At 44.4% G+C, this 19,177-nt stretch overlaps 1 protein-coding gene across 1 annotated transcript; it reads left to right on the forward strand.

Annotated features, from left to right (window-relative positions):
* The first annotated feature begins 9,464 nt into the window (after window positions 1-9,464).
* Window positions 9,465-11,822, forward strand: LOC136648308 (cation channel sperm-associated auxiliary subunit delta-like). Its single transcript, XM_066624421.1, has one exon. The coding sequence runs from the start codon at window positions 9,465-9,467 to the stop codon at window positions 11,820-11,822; it is 2,358 nt and encodes a 785-aa protein (XP_066480518.1).
* Window positions 11,823-19,177: the final 7,355 nt, after the last annotated feature.

Here is a 19,177-nt window from a genome sequence, read left to right on the forward strand (position 1 = left end):
CTGTGGTAGTGGAGTTGAAATGTTGCACTGTGAAGTACAAGAAATCAGTCACGTTACCTCAAATGAATCTGGCTGCCAATATATTTCTGGAGTTCCTCAAAACAAGTATCTTGGATCCAAAGTGACACATCAACGTAATGCCAATTTGGAGGTCAACTGGAGCCCTACAATTTCCCCAGCTCCTGCAACACCCACACCATTGTAGACATATTTGGTATCTATTTGGTAGATGAGTCATGCATAGATCATTCCAGGAATATTGTTTTTGTTTGTCCATATTAAGAATGATGAAGAATTAGTTTTAGGTCAACATTCCTTTTACAACACAACACCACTCTGAATGGCAACAAAAAGTCTTTATCTGTTGCAGTCAACAACAGTTTCAGTGTGACTCTGCCAAAGCCTCCCACGCCAAAGCAGAAATAGTATATGTTCTTGAAAGAAAAATCAGCATTATGGATTTATCTCCCTTCTATACTTAAGGAAAACAAGCTCATTTTTGCAGCCATTCTGTTTCAAACAAAGAGGTACCAAAAAATCAGTATTATGATTGCCTGCTTTTCTAAGTCGTACAAAAGGCACCAAGACACAACATTTAAATGTGGTTTGCAGAGGACAGGACAGTGCATCTTGCCAGACGTCATAACAGAAAGGACCACACATTTAATTGTACCTCAAATAGGTACACTTAATCCTACCTGTAACTGCCCTTGAAATATCTAAAAGTTTGGAGCAAATGTTTTGCCAATCATTTGTGTTGGATATATAGAAACAAGAGACCTCTTAACAACTTAACTATTTACTGCTAACAAGTCACTGGAAAAGTCTAGTACAGGTGTCTCCCCATATCCACAGGGGTTCTTTTCTGGGTCCCCCCTGTGAATAATGAAACTGTGGATATAGGGGAACCCAATGAAAAGAGCAGACCCCCTGCTCCTATTACCTTCTTTTTGTTTAGTAACACTGGAAGTGTGGGTGTTTCTTGCTTTTAACAAAGCAACATTTTTGCTGAACAGGAAGTGCTTCCTGTTAACATTCAGTTAGTCTCTCTCTAGCGTCCAGGCTGCTTGCCTGCATGCTGCAGTCTTCAGTTTAGCAAGAAAGTTGCTTTGATAAAAGCAAGAAACACCAGCACTTCCAGAGCTACTAAACAAAAACTAAAGTGCTGTAATTGGCGGGGGGTGCACCCCCCGGGATTAGTGGATAAATGAATCCACTGATACCACAGATCCATGAGTATGGGAAAATGCCTGTATACAAAACTTAGGCAATCCTATGCATACTTACCTGGGAATAAGCCTCACTGAAAACAGTGGGACTAACTTCCTGGTAAATATGTCAGATAGTGCAGTCAGACTGATTAAAACAAGAACAATAGTTTATCTGTGGATGGTTACTAATTTCTAGACCATAGACTAGACCAGGGGTGTCAAATATAAGGCCCGGGGGCCAGATGCAGCCCCAGAAGCTTTTTATCTGGCTGTTGGACTCTCAGCTCCTGAGCAATGCTGAGGTGACGCTGCTGAAAGGGTGGCGAGCCTGGTAATTGGGCTCTCCCATATTTTGAAATATGATCAAGATCTCTGTATTTTCTCTGCTGTCATTAGCAGCCAATGAGTTCCTACACAAGAACAGAGTGTTTGGTTTTGACCTGTTTAATTACATCACTTCCTGTGTAATGACATCACCTCCGGCCCTCAGGAGGCATCATTAATGCTATTTGGCCCTCTGACACCCCTGGACTAGACTGACTGTTCAGGCCACTGAGAACATCATATAGCCACAATAATGCACACAGGCTTCTAGTGCAAAACTGAACCTCATATGGCCTTCTTAAACTGAGGCCTCTGGGCTTGCAGTACACAAACATTCTATGTTGCAAAACATAAAAGATCCAGAACAGTGTAGTGATTCTGGTGCTGCTTAGACAGGCAAGATCGAGGTTCAAATTCCTGCACAGGCATGAAGCTTCCTGGGTGATCTTGGACCAGTCACTATCTCTCACCTAACATACCTCACAGGGCTGTTGTAAGGCTAAAAGCAGGCAAGGAACCATGTAGGCCACCGTGAGCTCCTGGGAGGAAGGGCACTATAAAAATGTGAAAAATAAAAATAGAAAATATTAAACTGATTAAGCAATTTGCAATGACTGTTGGTCTAAAATTACAGTTGTGCGCTGCGTAATGACAGAGATGCAAACCAGCATCCCTGTTGTCAAGTGGGGCTTGACGTAATGCAAAGCCTCTGGAGGCAAGGGGATGCTCTGCTCTTCTCGCCTCTGGAGGCTTTTCTGAGCCTCCAAGTGGCAGTGTGCATCCATGTGCTGCCTCTGCAAGGCTCTGAACACCGGAATCACGTAAGAGATGCAACTTCTGGTTTCCTGGAGGAAACTAGAAATTGTGCCTTCCGCACGATTGGGGCATTCTGAACCTCACAGAAGCAGCACACAGACATGTGCTGCCTCTAGGAGGCTCAGAAAAGCTTCTAGAGAAAAGCTTCTCAGAAAAGCTTCCTCGCCTTTGGAGGCCTGGGGGTGCGCCTGGGTTTGACCACATGATCAGCGGTGGCCATCGCACATGTGACTCATCTATGGCCAGAAGGTCATTAAGTGGTGCACACCTGTACTTAGCAAAGAGGAATTATAACAACAGAATGATTGAAGGCTACACTCCTGCATACAGATTGCCCAAATCCAATTAAAGCTTTACAAGGTCCACTGTCAATCCTTCTGCAACAGCAACAGAATTCAATTGAACTATTCCCACCACATGGGAAGTTCATTCAGCAGGAAAGGCAGAACTCTGCTTCAGGTGTGGCTTTGGCTCAGGATGAATTAGCAGCTGAAACTGATTCTCACTTCCAGGTTTGGTTTTTTTTTTAAGGCTATCAATAGAAAGTTATCTGCTTAAGGCCCAAATCCTAATCAACTTTTCAGCTCTGTCATAGCTCTGCCAATGGGGCATGTGCTGCATCCTGCATTTGGGGGACACTCATGGTGGCCTCCACAAGGTAAGGGAATGTTTGTTCCCTTAGCTCAGAGCTGCATTGTCCTTACCTCAGTGCTGGAAAGTTGGTTAGGATTGCGCCCTAAATAAAATTAATTTCTGTAACAGCACATGGCAGACATTTGAGAATACTATCCATTCACATTAGGGAACTGCATTTGGAACTGTCTCTTGAATGTTTGGATAGTGTCAATACCCAGTGACAGTATCTTGTGTCCAGAGTACTTATAAAGAGAGAATATGAATGAACTAATCATAAAAGCAATATGAGTTTACAGAGGTTAAAGTACAGAGTTGGATGGTGATATTTATGTTTATCAATGTTAATCAGTTTAAGGACAGAATTGGAGACCAAAGTTATATGATTATAAACAGAATAGATAGTACAGATGAAACTTACTAGAGTTAGTGAATATTTAAGGAAGGATGGGAACAAGCACACATATTTTGTATAATTGTATGTTTTATCACGTAAGGCAGGAGTGCCCAAACCCCGGCCCTGGGGCCACTTGTGGCCCTCGAGGCCTCTCAATGCAGCCCTCAGGGAGCCCCCAGTCTCCAATGAGCCTCTGGCCCTCTGGAGATTTGTTGGAGCCCACACTGGCCCAATGCATCTGCTCTCAGCGTGAGGGCGACTGTTTGACCTCTTGCATGAGCTGTGGGATGAGGGCTTCCTCCACTGCTTGCTGTTTCACTCTGTGATGCAGTAGTGGCAGCAAAGGAAAGGCCAGTCTTGCTTTGTGCAAGGCCTTTTACAGGCCTTGAGCTATTGCAAGACCTTGATTCATTCATATAAGTTCGTCTTTAATATATTCATTTATGTAAACTTATGTAAATTTATTCAAATTTTAAATGTAAATTAATTATTTTTCCCCAGCTCCTGACACAGTGTCAGAGAGATGATGTGGCCCTCCTGCCAAAAACTTTGGACACCCCGGACGTAAGGGATCGAAAGAGATGTGCATTTGTGTTTTGTATATATTGTAATCATATATAGGTGTTTTTGCAATTTTCTGATAAAAATGCTTGGAGACTGTCTATATAGTAAGACTTTCACATTTTAACAGGTTTATTTTTGTTGTTGGATTGACAGCAATATCATTCTCTTTTTTTTTTTTTACATCTGCTCTCTCTTTAATAAGATACAGTTACTGTTGAGCTCAGCATATAGTCCTTTTGCTCCAGAAAGATTTCCCTAAGGCTTCAGTACAGTATTTCCCTATATTTCTCAGTATTTCCCTATACAGTATTCCTTGTGCCACTTAAATACTCTTAAGGCACAGTGCTAGCCTCAAGATATGCCATTGCATGTATGCCGGAGCAATGACCTCCCCACCTGTGTAGCCTGCCTGTCCACACACACACCATGAACACAGGCACAACACTGTACCTCTGTAGCTTGGACATCACTCAGGTGCCAGGGCAACTTATCTGGTGGAGAAACCGAAACAGGAAGGAGACTGGGGCGTGACACAGGAGGGAAGAGAAGGAATCAACACATACCATATCATAACCCATCTTCAGACAGCAGGCATGTCCCAAATGCCAGAAAAACACTAAGCCAATAATGCAGCTGGCATAGACAGGATTAACTCCAAAATGACCAATGGGGAAGGGAAAAACAGTGGTGGTCTAAGGGATTGCCAATTTGAAAGGCTTGGACCCTCAGTGGCTGCCCAACAATGCCAACCCTGATTTCAGCTCTGAAAGAGACTTCTTGTTAAACATTGCATATTTAATTTATGATTAATTAATTGGCTAATTCTGCTATTAATTAATTAATGGTCCACCCCTATACACGTATTTGCTGACCTTTTAAAATACGTTTTTAACCTAAATTTTAATGGAGTTGGAATAGATTCCTCAACTATTATTTGCAAACTGTAATTTTGTGGGAAAATTCAATGTTATGGGAAGAGTTGAAAAGGATGACAGTGTCAAAATATGTTAACTATACTGAGAAGGAGCAAGTATGATGCAGAAAGGCAAGACAGCTGTAGAACAGAGAGCCTCTTGTGGAAGTTGGATGCAAAATGGTGCAAGGGTCAGATCTGGCAGCTGGGACCAATGGATAAAGTGAACATTTGTCCTGAATATCTGCAAACATTTTGACAGTAAACTCTTTTACTTTTAAAACATTTTCTCCCAGGACAAATGTTGAAAGTCTCATCATTTTGAAACTTTAAAATTTGACTGGCATACAAAAAAGTGGACATATATAATACAACACAAAGTAATCAAATGCAGTGAGAGTTATGGAGCAGATATGTAAAAATGTTTTTTTTCATCCTAATACCAGTGATGTATATGCTGCTGTTTGTGGTCAATGCTATAGTCTTGGTGCACAGGTGATCATTCAGACAGAATATCTCATAGGATGAAAGAACCTATTTTCATCATCCATATTCCATTTATACATATGTGATTAGCAGCCTGATCCAGCACAAATTCTCATGCAGCAGCACAGTGCAGCGCAGTGGCATCAGCATGGACTACACTGCATCCTGGGTGGGAATTCTGCATGCTGGAGGTCTCTGTGGGATAAGAAGACATTTTAAAAACGCAAGCAAGTTGCTTTGTGAGGACATCAAGCTGTCTAACTTTATTGCATGCTGGCTTCCTACAATGGTTGCTCTAATGCCTAGAGCAGCCATTTTCAACCACGGTGCCATGGCACACTGGTGTGCTGCGAGTGGTCCACAGATGTGCCACAGGAATTTGGGGGAAGGTCATTTATTAGTAGGGTCAACAGGGGATGTGAGCCCTGCACTGGCAGTATGGAGCGCCTCGTCAGTTGTCAAAAACCTAGTGGAGTGCCTTGACAAGTTTAATGCCTTGCCATTGTGCCATGAGATGAAAAAGGTTGAAAATCACTGACCTAGAGCAAGGGTGGGCAAACATTTTGGCAGGAGGGCCACATCATCTCTGACAGTATGTCAGGGGCCAGAAAGAAAAAGAATTAATTTCAATTTCAAATTTTAATAAATTTCCTAAATGTACATCAATGAATACATTAGAGACAGAATTTATATGAATGAATGAATTTTACTGAGCTGATAATATACATGAGAACTATAATACAGACATGTAGAACCACATGAGAACTATGAACTATTTACCACACACCCCTTGCACAGTGAAAACATACAGACCAAGCCAGAAACACATGGAGACATAAACTGTTCAGAGGCAATGGGGAGGGAGGGGGGGAGTTAATGCCCAGGGAAAAGCAGAAAACACATGGAGACTATAAAAGGCCTTGCTGTAACTTGCCCTGCAGCTTGCAACTGGTGGTCGTGACCCGCTATCATGGGCCAGCACAGGCTCCAACAGTGTCCGATAAGCTAGAGGCTCATTCGAGTCTGGGGGCTCCCTGTGGGCCGTATTGGGGGATCCTGAGGACTGCAAATGGCCCCCGGGCTGGGGTTTTCCCAGCACTGGCCTAGAGGCCTGTTAGAAGTCTGCAGGTAAGACAAATACCAATGAAATGGGATCAGGAGAAATGGAGACAATTATCCCTGCTAACTGGGTAAGAGGCACTTTTTCAAAAAAGTACTCCTCTTTTATTTAGCAGGGGAAGAGTAACTGGCCTGCCTCACCCCAGCAAAGTCTTTTCTAACGACTGTCTGCTGGAGCTTTTTTGCATCTTTTTCAATTGTGAGCCCTTTTGGGACAAGGAGACATTAGTTATTGATTTTCTCTGTAGACAGCTTTGTGAACTTTTTGTTGAAAAGCGGTATATAAATGGTTGGCAACCTTCAGTCTTGAAAGACTATGGTATAAGCCTACAGCAGCTGGTATTCCCAAGTGGTCTCCCATCAAAGTACTAACCAGGCCTGACCTTGCTTAGCTTCCAAGATCAGATGAGATCAGGCATGTGCAGGGTAACAGTTGCTCTGGATTAAATATATAAATATTGTTGATAATAATAATAATAATAATAATAATAATAATAATAATAATAATAATAAGAAGAAGAAGAAGAAGAAGAAGAAGAAGAAGAAGAAGAAGAAGAAGAGGTGGGTATGGAATGTTACAAGTGCACCAAATAGTACAAGAGAAAAGGGCATTGCAAGAATATACGAGTATAAAGGATAGTGAAGAAGATACATTGAAGATGGCTTAATAAGAAAACACACTGAATACTGGAGACGTGATACAATAACAACAAAGCTGACTTATTAAAAAAGATCAAATGAAGATCAGGAAAGAAAAATGGCAAAGCAAAGCCAGTACATAAAAGGAAATGCTGACAACAACAAACCCTGGCACTGGCTAACAGCAGGTAGATTGAAGAAGGAGACAGGCACCAAGACCAGGCACTAAGAATGAATTCATATAAAGCCAAAATTGAGAAAACATCTACAGACAGCAAATGTTGCCTGTGTAAAGATGCTGATGAAACGGTGGACCACTTAGGGTGCAATCCTACCCTGCGCTGGAACAGGCAAGCTAAGAGGCATGCGCTGGTTATAGCACAGGATAGGGGCCCAAGGCAGCTCAGCCAGAGGCAAGGGGAAACTCTTCCCCTTACCCCTGGGTAAGGCACCCTTGCCCTTATGGGTCTCGTCGTACTTGCGCCACCTCCTGAGGAGAGCAGAGCAGCTTGAAGCTGCTCCAATGTTAAAAAACTCCACAGTCAGGGAACTAGAGGACAAGTCCTCTCATGGATTGAGAACTGGTTGGAGGCCAGGAAGCAGAGAGTGGGTGTCAATGGGCAATTTTCACAATGGAGAGAGGTGAAAAGTGGTGTGCGCCAAGGATTTGTCCTGCGACCGGTGCTTTTCAACCTCTTCATAAATGACCTGGAGACAGGGGTGAGCAGTGAAGTTGCAAAATTTGCGGACGACACCAAACTTTTCCGAGTGGTGAAGACCAGAAGTGATTGTGAGGAGCTCCAGAAGGATCTCTCCAGACTGGCAGAATGGGCAACAAAATGGCAGATGCGCTTCAATGTCAGTAAGTGTAAAGTCATGCACATTGGGGCAAAAAAATCAAAACTTTACATACAGGCTGATGGGTTCTGAGCTGTCTGTGACAGATCAGGAGAGAGATCTTGGGGTGGTGGTGGACAGCTTGATGAAAGTGTCGACCCAATGTGCGGCGGCACTTAAGAAGGCCAATTCTACGCTTGGGATCATTAGGAAAGATATTGAGAACAAAATGGCTAATATTATAATGCCATTGTACAAATCGATGGTAAGGCCACACCTGGAGTATTGTGTCCAGTTCTGGTCGCCGCATCTCAAAAAAGACATAGTGGAAATGGAAAAGGTGCAGAAGAGAGCGACTAAGATGATTATGGGGCTGGGGCACCTTCCTTACGAGGAAAGGCTACGGCATTTGGGCCTCTTCAGCCTAGAAAAGAGGCGCCTGAGGGGGGACATGATTGAGACATACAAAATTATGCAGGGGATGGACAGAGTGGATAGGGAGATGCTCTTTACACTCTCAATAATACCAGAACCAGGGGACATCCACTAAAATTGAATGTTGGGAGAGTTAGAACAGACAACAGAAAATATTTCTTTACTCAGTGTGTGGTTGGTCTGTGGAACTCCTTGCCACAGGATGTGGTGACGGCATCTGGCCTGAGGGGATTTAAACAATCCCCTTTAAAAGGGGATTGGACAAGTTTCTGGAGGAAAAATCCATTATGGGGTACAAGCCATGATGTGTATGTGCAACCTCCTGATTTTAGAAATGGGCTATGTCAGAAGGCCAGATGCAAGGGAGGGCACCAGGATGAGGTCTCTTGTTATATGGTGTGCTCCCTGGGGCATTTGGTGGGCCGCTGTGAGATACAGGAAGCTGGACTAGATGGGCCTATGGCCTGATCCAGTGGGGCTGTTCTTATGTTCTTATGTAATGTCACGTGACTTGGTTTCATGCGAATTCTGCATTCGCTGGGTTCCAGGAACAGAACCCTCGCGAATAACGAGGGTCCACCTGTATGATCAAGATCTGCATATTTTCACTTCTGTCATTCGCAGCTATTGAGTTTCCCAGTTAGAAAAAAATGCTTATTTCAGGTCATCACCTGCTCAATGACATCAGTTCCTGTTTAATGATGTCAATTTCTGCCCTCAGCAATGCCACAAATACTATTCAAGCTGTATGAAACGAGTTTGACGCTCCAGTCTAGACCACGACTTCAGGAATTAATTACTGCTGTTCCTCTATGTTGTCTGAGAATGAAAAGCAAATTAAACACCCAGCTACTGTTAGTTAAGTGCAGACTCTGAAGGCCAAGAAGCAGATCTAGCAGTAAACTGCCAACCATACAGCCGTCCCTTCCTTCCCCCTCTCCTGCTTCCTCTTACTCAGCCAACTGCCATTCGGAACATCCTGCAGAACAACAGTTAGGAGGAGACCTTTGATTCATGGATATAGTGGCTGCAGCTCCCGCGACCCAGCTGTGCATTGCATTATAACTGACTGACAGGGAAGATTCAAACCATGACAATGTGGAAGGCCAGCACCTGCCTGGCCCTGTTAGGAAAGGTCTTGCTGTGTCTGGTTAAGGTGAGCGGAAATGACTGGGCTTGCAGCGAAGAGCGGCTGGTTTTTTCAGCTGAATCCCTCAATTCGCAGAAGACAGTGCAAGGTCACAGCCTCAGTTTCATACATCCAGAACCTACCCTACTACAGCACCCCTGTGCAAATGATGCGATTGGAGGCATTTCTCCAGCCCTTTACCTTGGGAATCAGATATTCCTCAGCTTAGATGGATTTGAGAGCAGCCTTCTGCCATTATCCATCCCCCAGAATTTGATAGCTGCCCCTGCCCTGGTTAGTGCTGCTGCCTTTGTCCACAAAACACAACTACTGCTGGTCATAAATGAAAAAGTGTTTCATTATTTCTACGATTCCTGGAAAACATGGGCAGAGGTAGAAGGTATTACTGCTCCAGTTAATGAAATTTCAAATACTCATTGCTGTTATGCTCCAGAGGAACTTATCTGCAACCGAACCAGTACCATAGTCATTGCATACGACCAAGACAGTTGGGGTAATGATGCCAACTTCTTTATTTCAATAAATGGGGGCTACTCTTTTAACCTTTTCCAAATCAGCACAGACTGGGACAGTACGCTGCTTAACATCTTCCATTTTGCTGCCCTTTCAAAAATCGGGGTACTCTACAATATGACCGAAAATAACAAGACAACAGCTTATTTCCAGTATATAGACACAGGGTATCTGTCCAGCCAAGAAGGTATACCTTTTGTCATTCCTTCACATGAAAGAGAGGAGCTGAGAAGCATGTATATTCGTGACCTTAGAGGCTTTATTATATTTTGGACTAAAGGTAACCTGCAGTGGTCCACTAACCATGGATTGACAGTTGAAACCATTGTTACGTATTCCACAATGGAATATTCTGCTACTGAGCTCCCTGTTGCTGAAGAAGGCATACGTTCTGTGGCTGCCACCAGTAGCGAGATTGCCATTCTCACCAAGTACAGACTTTTCTATGGAAGCCTGGACATGTTCTCCAAACAACTGGTACATATAGCGATGACAGGTGCCAACAGTACTGTTGATCACGGTGAGGTGATCATGTTTGAGAACACCGGAATGCTTTGCATCTTGTACCCTGTTCCCAGCAATGAATCCGAATTTTACAATTTTCGGAAATGCAAGATCAACATACAGGCCACACTGATGACTGTGCTGCCTCCGCTGCCACCCTGTCCTGTGGAGGTCCTCAGTGGTGAGTTCCACCACAAAATGTATTACATGGATATGAAGAAAATGCTTTATTTTGATGTTATATTTGTGCCCAAGCCAGGGACTGGGTCCTTCCCATATGTGACAGTGAACAACCCATATGTCCTGGCATTCAAAGCACAGATTGTACAGGATGGCTATACCTACGATGGAAACATGAAATATCGCTTAGAGATTATATTGTCACAGCAGAACGAACTCGAAAGCATTGATCCGCTCAGCCTGAACCGTCCTGGGTTGTCTACCATCACTGTGGATGTCTACAACAAAGGCTTATTCTGCATTGACATGCATCCCTTGACAGCACTTATTGCAGTGGATTGTCCACCTACCAAAAATATAAAACTATTAAAAAATGCAACAGCATGCACCAAAGGTCTCTTTAATCAGTATGTACTACAGACTAATTTCACTTATACAATTCATGCGGATGCATACGACCCAAGGTTCCTTGGCAGGAAATCTGTAAATCACAGCAATCTTAATGTTTCATATATGTATGAGCAACTGGGATGTCCTCTAATCTTATATTTTGACAATCCTTGGCTTCCAACTCTCGAACTGTGGGAAGACAATAAATTTGTGGAATACGTTCCTGCTGACTTTGTACTGTTTGAGATAAACGGGATGCACACTTATGACTACCTTCTGACTGAAACAGAAGCTAATTGCCTTTCTGAGGCCCAGAATTGGAGCAGCTTATTAAACAGTTCTGAAGGAAACCCACATTACGCATGGAACAGGCATAATTATGAGAGTTGCAAAGTGGCCAGAAATAATTCTGCACCCTCATCGTCAAACAAGTACCAAGTTTTAAACCTGCATGAAAAGAACAGGGTCTTATTTCAGCAGTACAATGGCATTTATATCTTCAAAGTCATTGTGGTGGATCCGTTCTATAGCTACTGTGAGCTAACTACTGTTTTCAGTGTCTATGTGCATGGTGCTCTCCCGCACTCGGAGATCAATCCTGGCAAAACGCTGATTAGTTTTCTGGTTCTCATATTTGGCTCCATTTTGATAGTTTACTGTTTTCCTAAACTACTGAAGGAAAATGCAAAAATGAAATCTGTGTGGACCTAACACTTCAGCCACCACTGCCATGCTCAGAGTGACAGGATAGCCTCATATGAGTGGAACAACACTATTGTTTGGATTCTGAACAGATCTTTTTAGGCGCTAGATTAACAAAACGTGGGCTTAAGGGATACATTGCTTAAGGAACTTGACTGTTTGTTCTCTGACTGCAGACATAAGCTATGCCTTAAAAAGGTTCCTATCTATTTAATGTGTCCATATTGTGTTTTGTTTTTTTTTGCTTTTTACATAAAATCCAATCAACATTGCTATTTTGTCTCAGTAGCTTTTGTTACATGTGTGTGTGTTTTGACGTATCTGCTTTCTATTTCTGTTCTCTAACCCTGGAATTATAGTTAAGTGTGCTAGGATGCAATCCTAACCAACTTTCCAGCACTGGCATAGCTTTACCAGTGGGGCATGTGCTGCAACCTGCAGTTGACGGGCCATCACAAAGGCCTCCTTAATGTAAGGCAATGTTTGTTCCCTTATCTTGGAGTTGCATTGCCCTTACCCCAGTGCTGGAAAATTGGTTAGGATTTCACCCTTAGGGACCACTTTGATTCAATTGTACTTGCTATAGGAACATTAGTAGCTCTCTGTAGTTATGCTACTTGGATCTATCACCTTCAGCTGCTCCTTCACACTTCTCCCTGCATTTCTACAGGCACACACACACCTTTCATGATACTCACTAGGAGACACAGTGAGTGGGGCAATCCAATCTGGAAGCAGAGTGAGTCCATTTACACAGCCAGCTGGTTTGGTTGCCTCAAGTGGCAGATTGGTGGGGGATACACATCTCTGTCTATCTACTTGCCTCTGCTGCTCCTCCTTCTCTTTCTACCCCTTGGGTTGGAAAGGAAGAGGGTTTAGAGAGGAAGAGGAAATTTTGAGGGGAAGAGAGTGCCGGGCTAGTATGGTGGAGATTGGAAGGAGCAGATGATGGGACATCATCAGGTAAGGAGTGTAGCATTTGGCATCAACTATAGTAGCCTGCCCTACAGCATCTTGGGCCTGCCCTGCATATCATTACCTGGGTAAATAATTGCATCCACCAAACTGCACTGTGAAATTGCTTTTTTGATCCAATTGCCAGGGCTATGTACACACAGTCAATTAAAGGGGGTTAAAAACACCAACTGGGAATAGCATAAATTAGCTTTTCAGGAGGTTGAACAAGTGCATATTGCTTTTATAACCATCCCTACCCCACAACAACTGAATACTGGCATTGGGCCCAATCCTATCCAACTGTCCAGCACCAGTGCAGCCACAATGCAGCCCTGAGGTAAGGGAATTAATGTTCCTATACCTTGAGGAGGCCTCTGTGACAGCCCCCCCCCCACTGGATGCAGTGCGCACCCCATTGGCACAGCTGCAACAGCATTGGAAAATTGGACAGAATTGGGCCTGTTGTCTATTGCATTGTTCTTCAACCTTGGGGTCGGGACCCCAATGGGGTTGCAAAGCCAACTGGCAGACCTCCCACTATGTTTCATGAAGCTAATGCCCCATGTGCAATTCTCCAGGACCCCGCGGAAGCCTCTCTGAGGCTCCTAATGGGGGTCAGAAACTGTGCTTCTGGTTTCCCTGAAGCACAGTTTATAGCATTGGGGAAGCCTCAGGAAGGTTCTCCAATGCAGAATCAGGTCGCACGAGGTTCCTTGAGCTTCAGGTGAGTGGGGTGGATTTCTGCACAGGCGGTGGCGACAGCCCGCGGGGGGTGCCATCACAAACCTTTGCCCCGGGGTGTGGGGTTGTGAGGTCACAGCAACTTACTGGAACAAAATAGGTTGAAGACCACTGAACTAGAAAACCAACAAGTGAAGGCAGAGGTGCCCCAGTCCTGTTTGGGTTCTTAGCAATGGTGCTAAAATAGCTTTCACTAGTGCCAGACTTCAGGAAAATTTTTCTGCCCTCTCTAATAAGAAAATTTGGTTACAGTGAACAGTGCTGGAAGGGCAACAAGGGTAGGGAGTGAGCAGTGACAGGGACAAGAAGTGGGTGGATAGTACCCAGGAAGGGGGAGGAATTGACGGTGGCTCCCCAGTCTCATACTTTCTTTATTTATTGGGTTTGTGGCATGAAAATGGTCAAAGACCACTGATCAATGAACAAATGTTTGTTCACCAAGCTCGTAACCCTATTGCCTGACCTTGAGGCAAGGTCAGTCTAGGGATCAAAGGGAGTCTTCCCCTCCAGGAAGATCTGGATCATCCGACTCTGCCTGCCCAAGACAGAGGAGCTTCCCAAATGCCAAGACTGAGCCACTGGAAGATACCAGATTACCTGAGTAATGTGATCAACACTGAGATTCCAAAACTATTATGGAAGAACTGCCACAGAGTTTCTCTGAAGCTATTTCTATGTAGTTAGTGACCTATAACGTTATTGGATGAACCTCCAATAATGGCCCTGTCCTTTCCCTCCAACAAGGGGAAAAGAAAGTGTTTTCTTTCAAACAACTGTTTAGCAGCCCTAAAAACAGACCTACAAAAGGGTTTAAGGCAAGAAGGTAGCTATCTGCCATGAGCTTACAACTCAAGCACCAGTAAGTGTTTAAGGACCATCCCATATTGAGAAACTCTGTGCAGAGGGGGTATTGGAGAATCTTTCCTCCAACCTTGCATTCTCCACTTTCCATCAATTCCTTACTCCCTTATGGCCCAATCCTATCCAACTTTCCTGCACTAGTGCTGCCGCAATGCAGTCCCGAGATAAGGGAACAAATGTTCCCATGCCTTTAGGAAGACTCTGTGAATGCCTGCCCACCACAGCATGCAGTGCACTCCCTGTTGGCACAGCTCCACTGGCACTGGAAAATTGGATAGGATTGGGCCCTTACTCACTGAATTGTTTTTTCCTACAGTTTTGGATTAATGGCAGAATTGAGAAAATAAGACAGAAGTGATCAAAATTTTGCCACCTAAACTGCCACTTTTAAACTCTGCTTGAATGCTATCAGAACATATTAAAGCAATAAAGGGGTAAGCAAGCTACCATTGCCTTCTCCACAATTGTCTCTTCAATCCACTTTGATTGACAGGCAGCCCAATCCTAACTTGTGTTGAAACAGGCGGCCTGCAGGCCTGCACTGTACCCAGTGCAAGTTTTGGGCTGCTCTTGGGTCAGCCTGAGGCAACGGAAGGCTTTTCCCCTTACCCTGGGGAGAGCCACAGTAGCCCCAATGGGGCTAATTGGATCTGCACCACCTAAAGAGGTGGCACAAATCTGAGCAGGCCAGGACTGCCCCGGGCCGCCCAGGAATGTGGCTAGGATCCAGCATAAGTGCTGGATCCCGGCCCTGCCTCTTGCTCCCTGCCCACCTGCCCCCTGGAATGCCGCCCACCCACCCTCCACCCACTCCAAAATGCCTCCCTTATTACTCCTCCCTGCCCCCCCCCCAACTCCTGCGCTGGCTCAGCCAACACAAACTCACCTAGTTCAGGGCCAGCGTCGGCGCAGGGAGGCCGGCACACATCCATGCACTGGGCCTATCTCCCCTTTTGTTTGTGAAAGTGCTCTACAGTACTTTCGTGACAACGCTTTGGATTGCACCCTAAGCAGATAATGTCAACTGAAGAGACAATCCAGGGAGCAACAAGGCAGCTTCACCTCCCTACTCAAAGATGTTGCACACTCTTTGTGAAACGATTGTATCAGAAGCCGAAGAGGATGGGAAACTAGTTGCAACACATAAAAAGCCATGTCAGACTGCCACCTTTGTGGTGTGGGAAGGCTTTCTAGATTGTGCATCCTCACAATCATTTCCCTTGCCCCCTTTTCTATCACACAATAATATAGTAAAACCCCACAGTTCGGCATCCACTTTTCAACACTCCTGATAGAACAGCATCAAAATGCATGCCAGGCTGCCTTTACAGCAAAGTACCCTTATTTTTTCCTATACTTTTTCATAAGTGTGGCCTTCCTTATTAGATTTCTGTGAGGAAAGGCACAGACAAAGATTGTGAGGAGCTTTGGAGACTGAAGACACCATGAAAAACCATTGGGGGAAGATCCAGGTGGCTGGGGTTTGGCAGCTTTTCTAGTTACTGCCATTGCCTGGGCAGCAACGGTGGTGCCTCAGCCCAAGCGCAGGCCTCTCCCTTCTCCATCACTTTTGTTTTTGCCTGGCCCTGCTGAGAGTGGCGAAGGAGGCACCTGTGCCTGCCACTAAGGACTACTTTAGCCCCATGATTTCACATTTCCATCCTAATGTGCCAGCACTGGCAGCTCCTGTTGCCCCTCCAAGTAGGGCTGGGGCCCATGACAGGGCAGGCAGCTGCTGGCATCACTTGGCTTTATTTTAAGGCTCTGTGCAGTGTCTTTGGTTTATGGACTACCTTGAAGCCTTTGTTTTCCCTCTTGATAGCATGACTTATCAAATAATTCAGCACCACCTCGGTCTCAAAGGTGCTGGATTATTATCAGAAGTCTCCTGTATTTAGATTTAAATCATGCTTTAGTGTTACAGTTGAGGCATTCAATCTGTGGGTCCCGACTCCCTAGCCTCCAGGGGCATTGCCAGGCATCTCTGGGAGAGAGGTGGCTGCAGCTGCTTTGCTCTGCTCAGCTCAACTGCAGGTGCTGCCTCCTGACTTGCTGCTTTTCGAGGCTGAGAACGAGGTGGGTGGGGCAGCATGGGGTGGGGAGGGTGTGGGAAACATGGTGGGGGGAGGTGGGAGAGAAGGCTGGCTGGGTAGTAGCAGAGGTGTTGCATCTCAACAGCACAGGGTGCGCTCCTGGCAGGCTTCAAACTGGGAGGGAAGCCTGACCTGGAGAGAGCAGCAAAGCACTTTCCTCTACTTGGGAAAGAGGGAGCCCAGCCTGCTCTTGGGGGGGGGGTGTCCAAATGCCTCAGCCTGCATTCCTCCGACTTGCCTGGGGGAATAGGGGTGGCATCTGCATGTTGGGGTGTATGTGTGTGAGCAGCCCCCATCTACTTTGGGGGTGAATTATAATCTTGCTGGGTGTGGCTGCAATCCTAGCCACACTTTCCTGAGAGTAAGCCCCATTGACTCAAATGGGACTTACTGCTGGGTAGACCTACATAGGCTTGGAATCTGTGTCAGCTTAACCAAGGATCCTCACCTTTATCTTTTTCCTCCCCCTTCAAAAAAGAAAAAAAAGCCACTCTTGATGGCTTTGTCTCCAAAAATTGATTAAAAAATAAAAACACCCATTCCTTTTCAGCCACCCCCTTTTTCCTCCTGCCTCCTTTGGGGGGGGGGGTTACTTCCCATGTTAGCTGCTATTATGACAAAAGGCACAATCCTAGCTAGGTCTACTCAGCAGTAAGTCCTAATGTGTTCAATAGGACTTACTCTCAGGAAAGTGAGGTTAGGATTGCAGCCAAACAGTCTCTGGGTCTCAGTTTGCATATACACAAAACAAAGTCTTCACCTCCCCCAGCAAATTCATCACTTCCCCCCTCCCTTTCCAAAACCCTCCAGGTGTGCTGCTAACAAACTCAGGGCACAATCCTAACCAGCTCTACTCAGAAGTAAGTCCTATTTTGTTCAATGGGGCTCACTCTCAGGTAAGTGTGGTTAGGATTGCAGCCTCAGAGTGTTGGCAGCTGTTTTTTTGTTTCCAGTCTATAATTATAACACCTTCATCCCCATTTTGGGGGTAACTGTGGTGAGGTGTTGTAATGGGGAGCCATGGCCAATGGCCACAAGGATCAGGGGAGTTTGAGAACCACTGGTGTTACAGTGTAGTGTTAAGTCCTTTAAATTATCTCAGCTGTTCTTATCACCACCCTGAAGGATAACAGGATAAAACTAATAAATCATTTGGCAGATGAGAGTGTGAAGTGATCACAATTTGTCTACCACTGACTAAATTACTGATCAGAGTGGGACTTTCTAGCTCCTGCTAAAAAATACCAGTTTGCCATTGTTTTGTTGAATCATGAATGAGCTGATAAATCCAGGCACCCTTTGTCCCATTTTCCCTTGAGAAGTTAACCAACCTTAAATTTTTTGTTATTCCAGAAACATCATGAAATAAATGAGTACTATGAATATGGTGCACATTTATTTTATTTACAGCACATAAATATAAATTTTTGAAAAGCTTAATTAACTGGTAATTTCTTAAACAGATCAACTGAATTGTTATACTTACATAATAAAGTAGATTAGTTTAAATGACAAACATTTCATGATAATGAAATACAGGTCCAGCCTATTTATACACTGATTTTTTATGCACTGATTTGACTCAGCACAAATGGCCACTGCAAATGAGAAGGAAAGTGCTGATCCCTAGAGAAGGGGAATAATGCACCCCTTTAAAATCAGTTTAAAAAACTGAACAGTCCTTTAACAATAGCCCCTTAATGAGAGGGGGGGCAGCTGGTTGACAATCTATCAATCCTTCCCTCTCCAGCGGCCCCTCCCTTCCCCCTGAGTACGTGAATGAAAGGTGATCCCTTTGCATTGGTGAAGGGAGGGGCTGAGTGAAGCGCTTGGAGGATGACTGATTGATGGATTGTCTTCTTAATGACTCTTATCTTAGAGTTGAAAGGTCAGTAAGGCTGTTTTTAAATCACTGGAGCAAAGAAACTTTGTTTTTTAAATTGATTTGCTATAGTGTACTTGGAACAGAACCCACAAAAAAGTGTACTTTTTTGTACTTGGAAGGGAACCCATGCAACTAATGAGTCTCAACCTGTAGTGCATTTTGTACTGAGATGAACATGAAAAGATTTAAACTGCTTTTAAAAATTCTAGAATATTAAAGGGTCAGTGGCATCACTAGGATTTGTGTCACCTGGTGCGGGAGGCCTGCACATCACCCCATGTAGTGGGTGGGGCAATGCCCCAGGTGGGCATGGTGATGTACCATTGCCCGCCCTAACTGGTTTTTTGGGCTGTATCTTTTGTTATAACACAGACATTTCAATGTAGTTTGTTTCATTGCAATCTGCATGAATTACACATTGATTGATATATAACATGATGGGATTATTCCTCCAAATTCTGATTTTAGTGATTTTGAAAACTTGTAGAGTTTCACACGCACCTCGTGTCAACTTACTAACACATTATTGCAGCAGTTCTCAAACTTTTTAGAATGACAATCTGTCCAGGACCTATTGGAAGTGATGTCATGGCCAGAAGTGACATCATCAAGCAAATTAAAATAAATAATTATAATTAATTAAATTAAAATAAAATTATTAAATAAGGGGAGCCAGTCCTGTTCCACCAAGTGAATGAAGTAAGTCCTATTGTGGTCAATGGGGCTTACTCTCAGGAAAGTGCAGGTAGGAGTGCAGCCTGTGAGCTCAAGCCTATGCATGTCTTCTCAGAAGTAAGTCCCATAATGGTCAATGGGGCTTACTCTCA

Source organism: Tiliqua scincoides, chromosome 4 (genome assembly GCF_035046505.1).
Source record: "Tiliqua scincoides isolate rTilSci1 chromosome 4, rTilSci1.hap2, whole genome shotgun sequence".
Lineage (NCBI taxonomy): Eukaryota > Metazoa > Chordata > Lepidosauria > Squamata > Scincidae > Tiliqua > Tiliqua scincoides.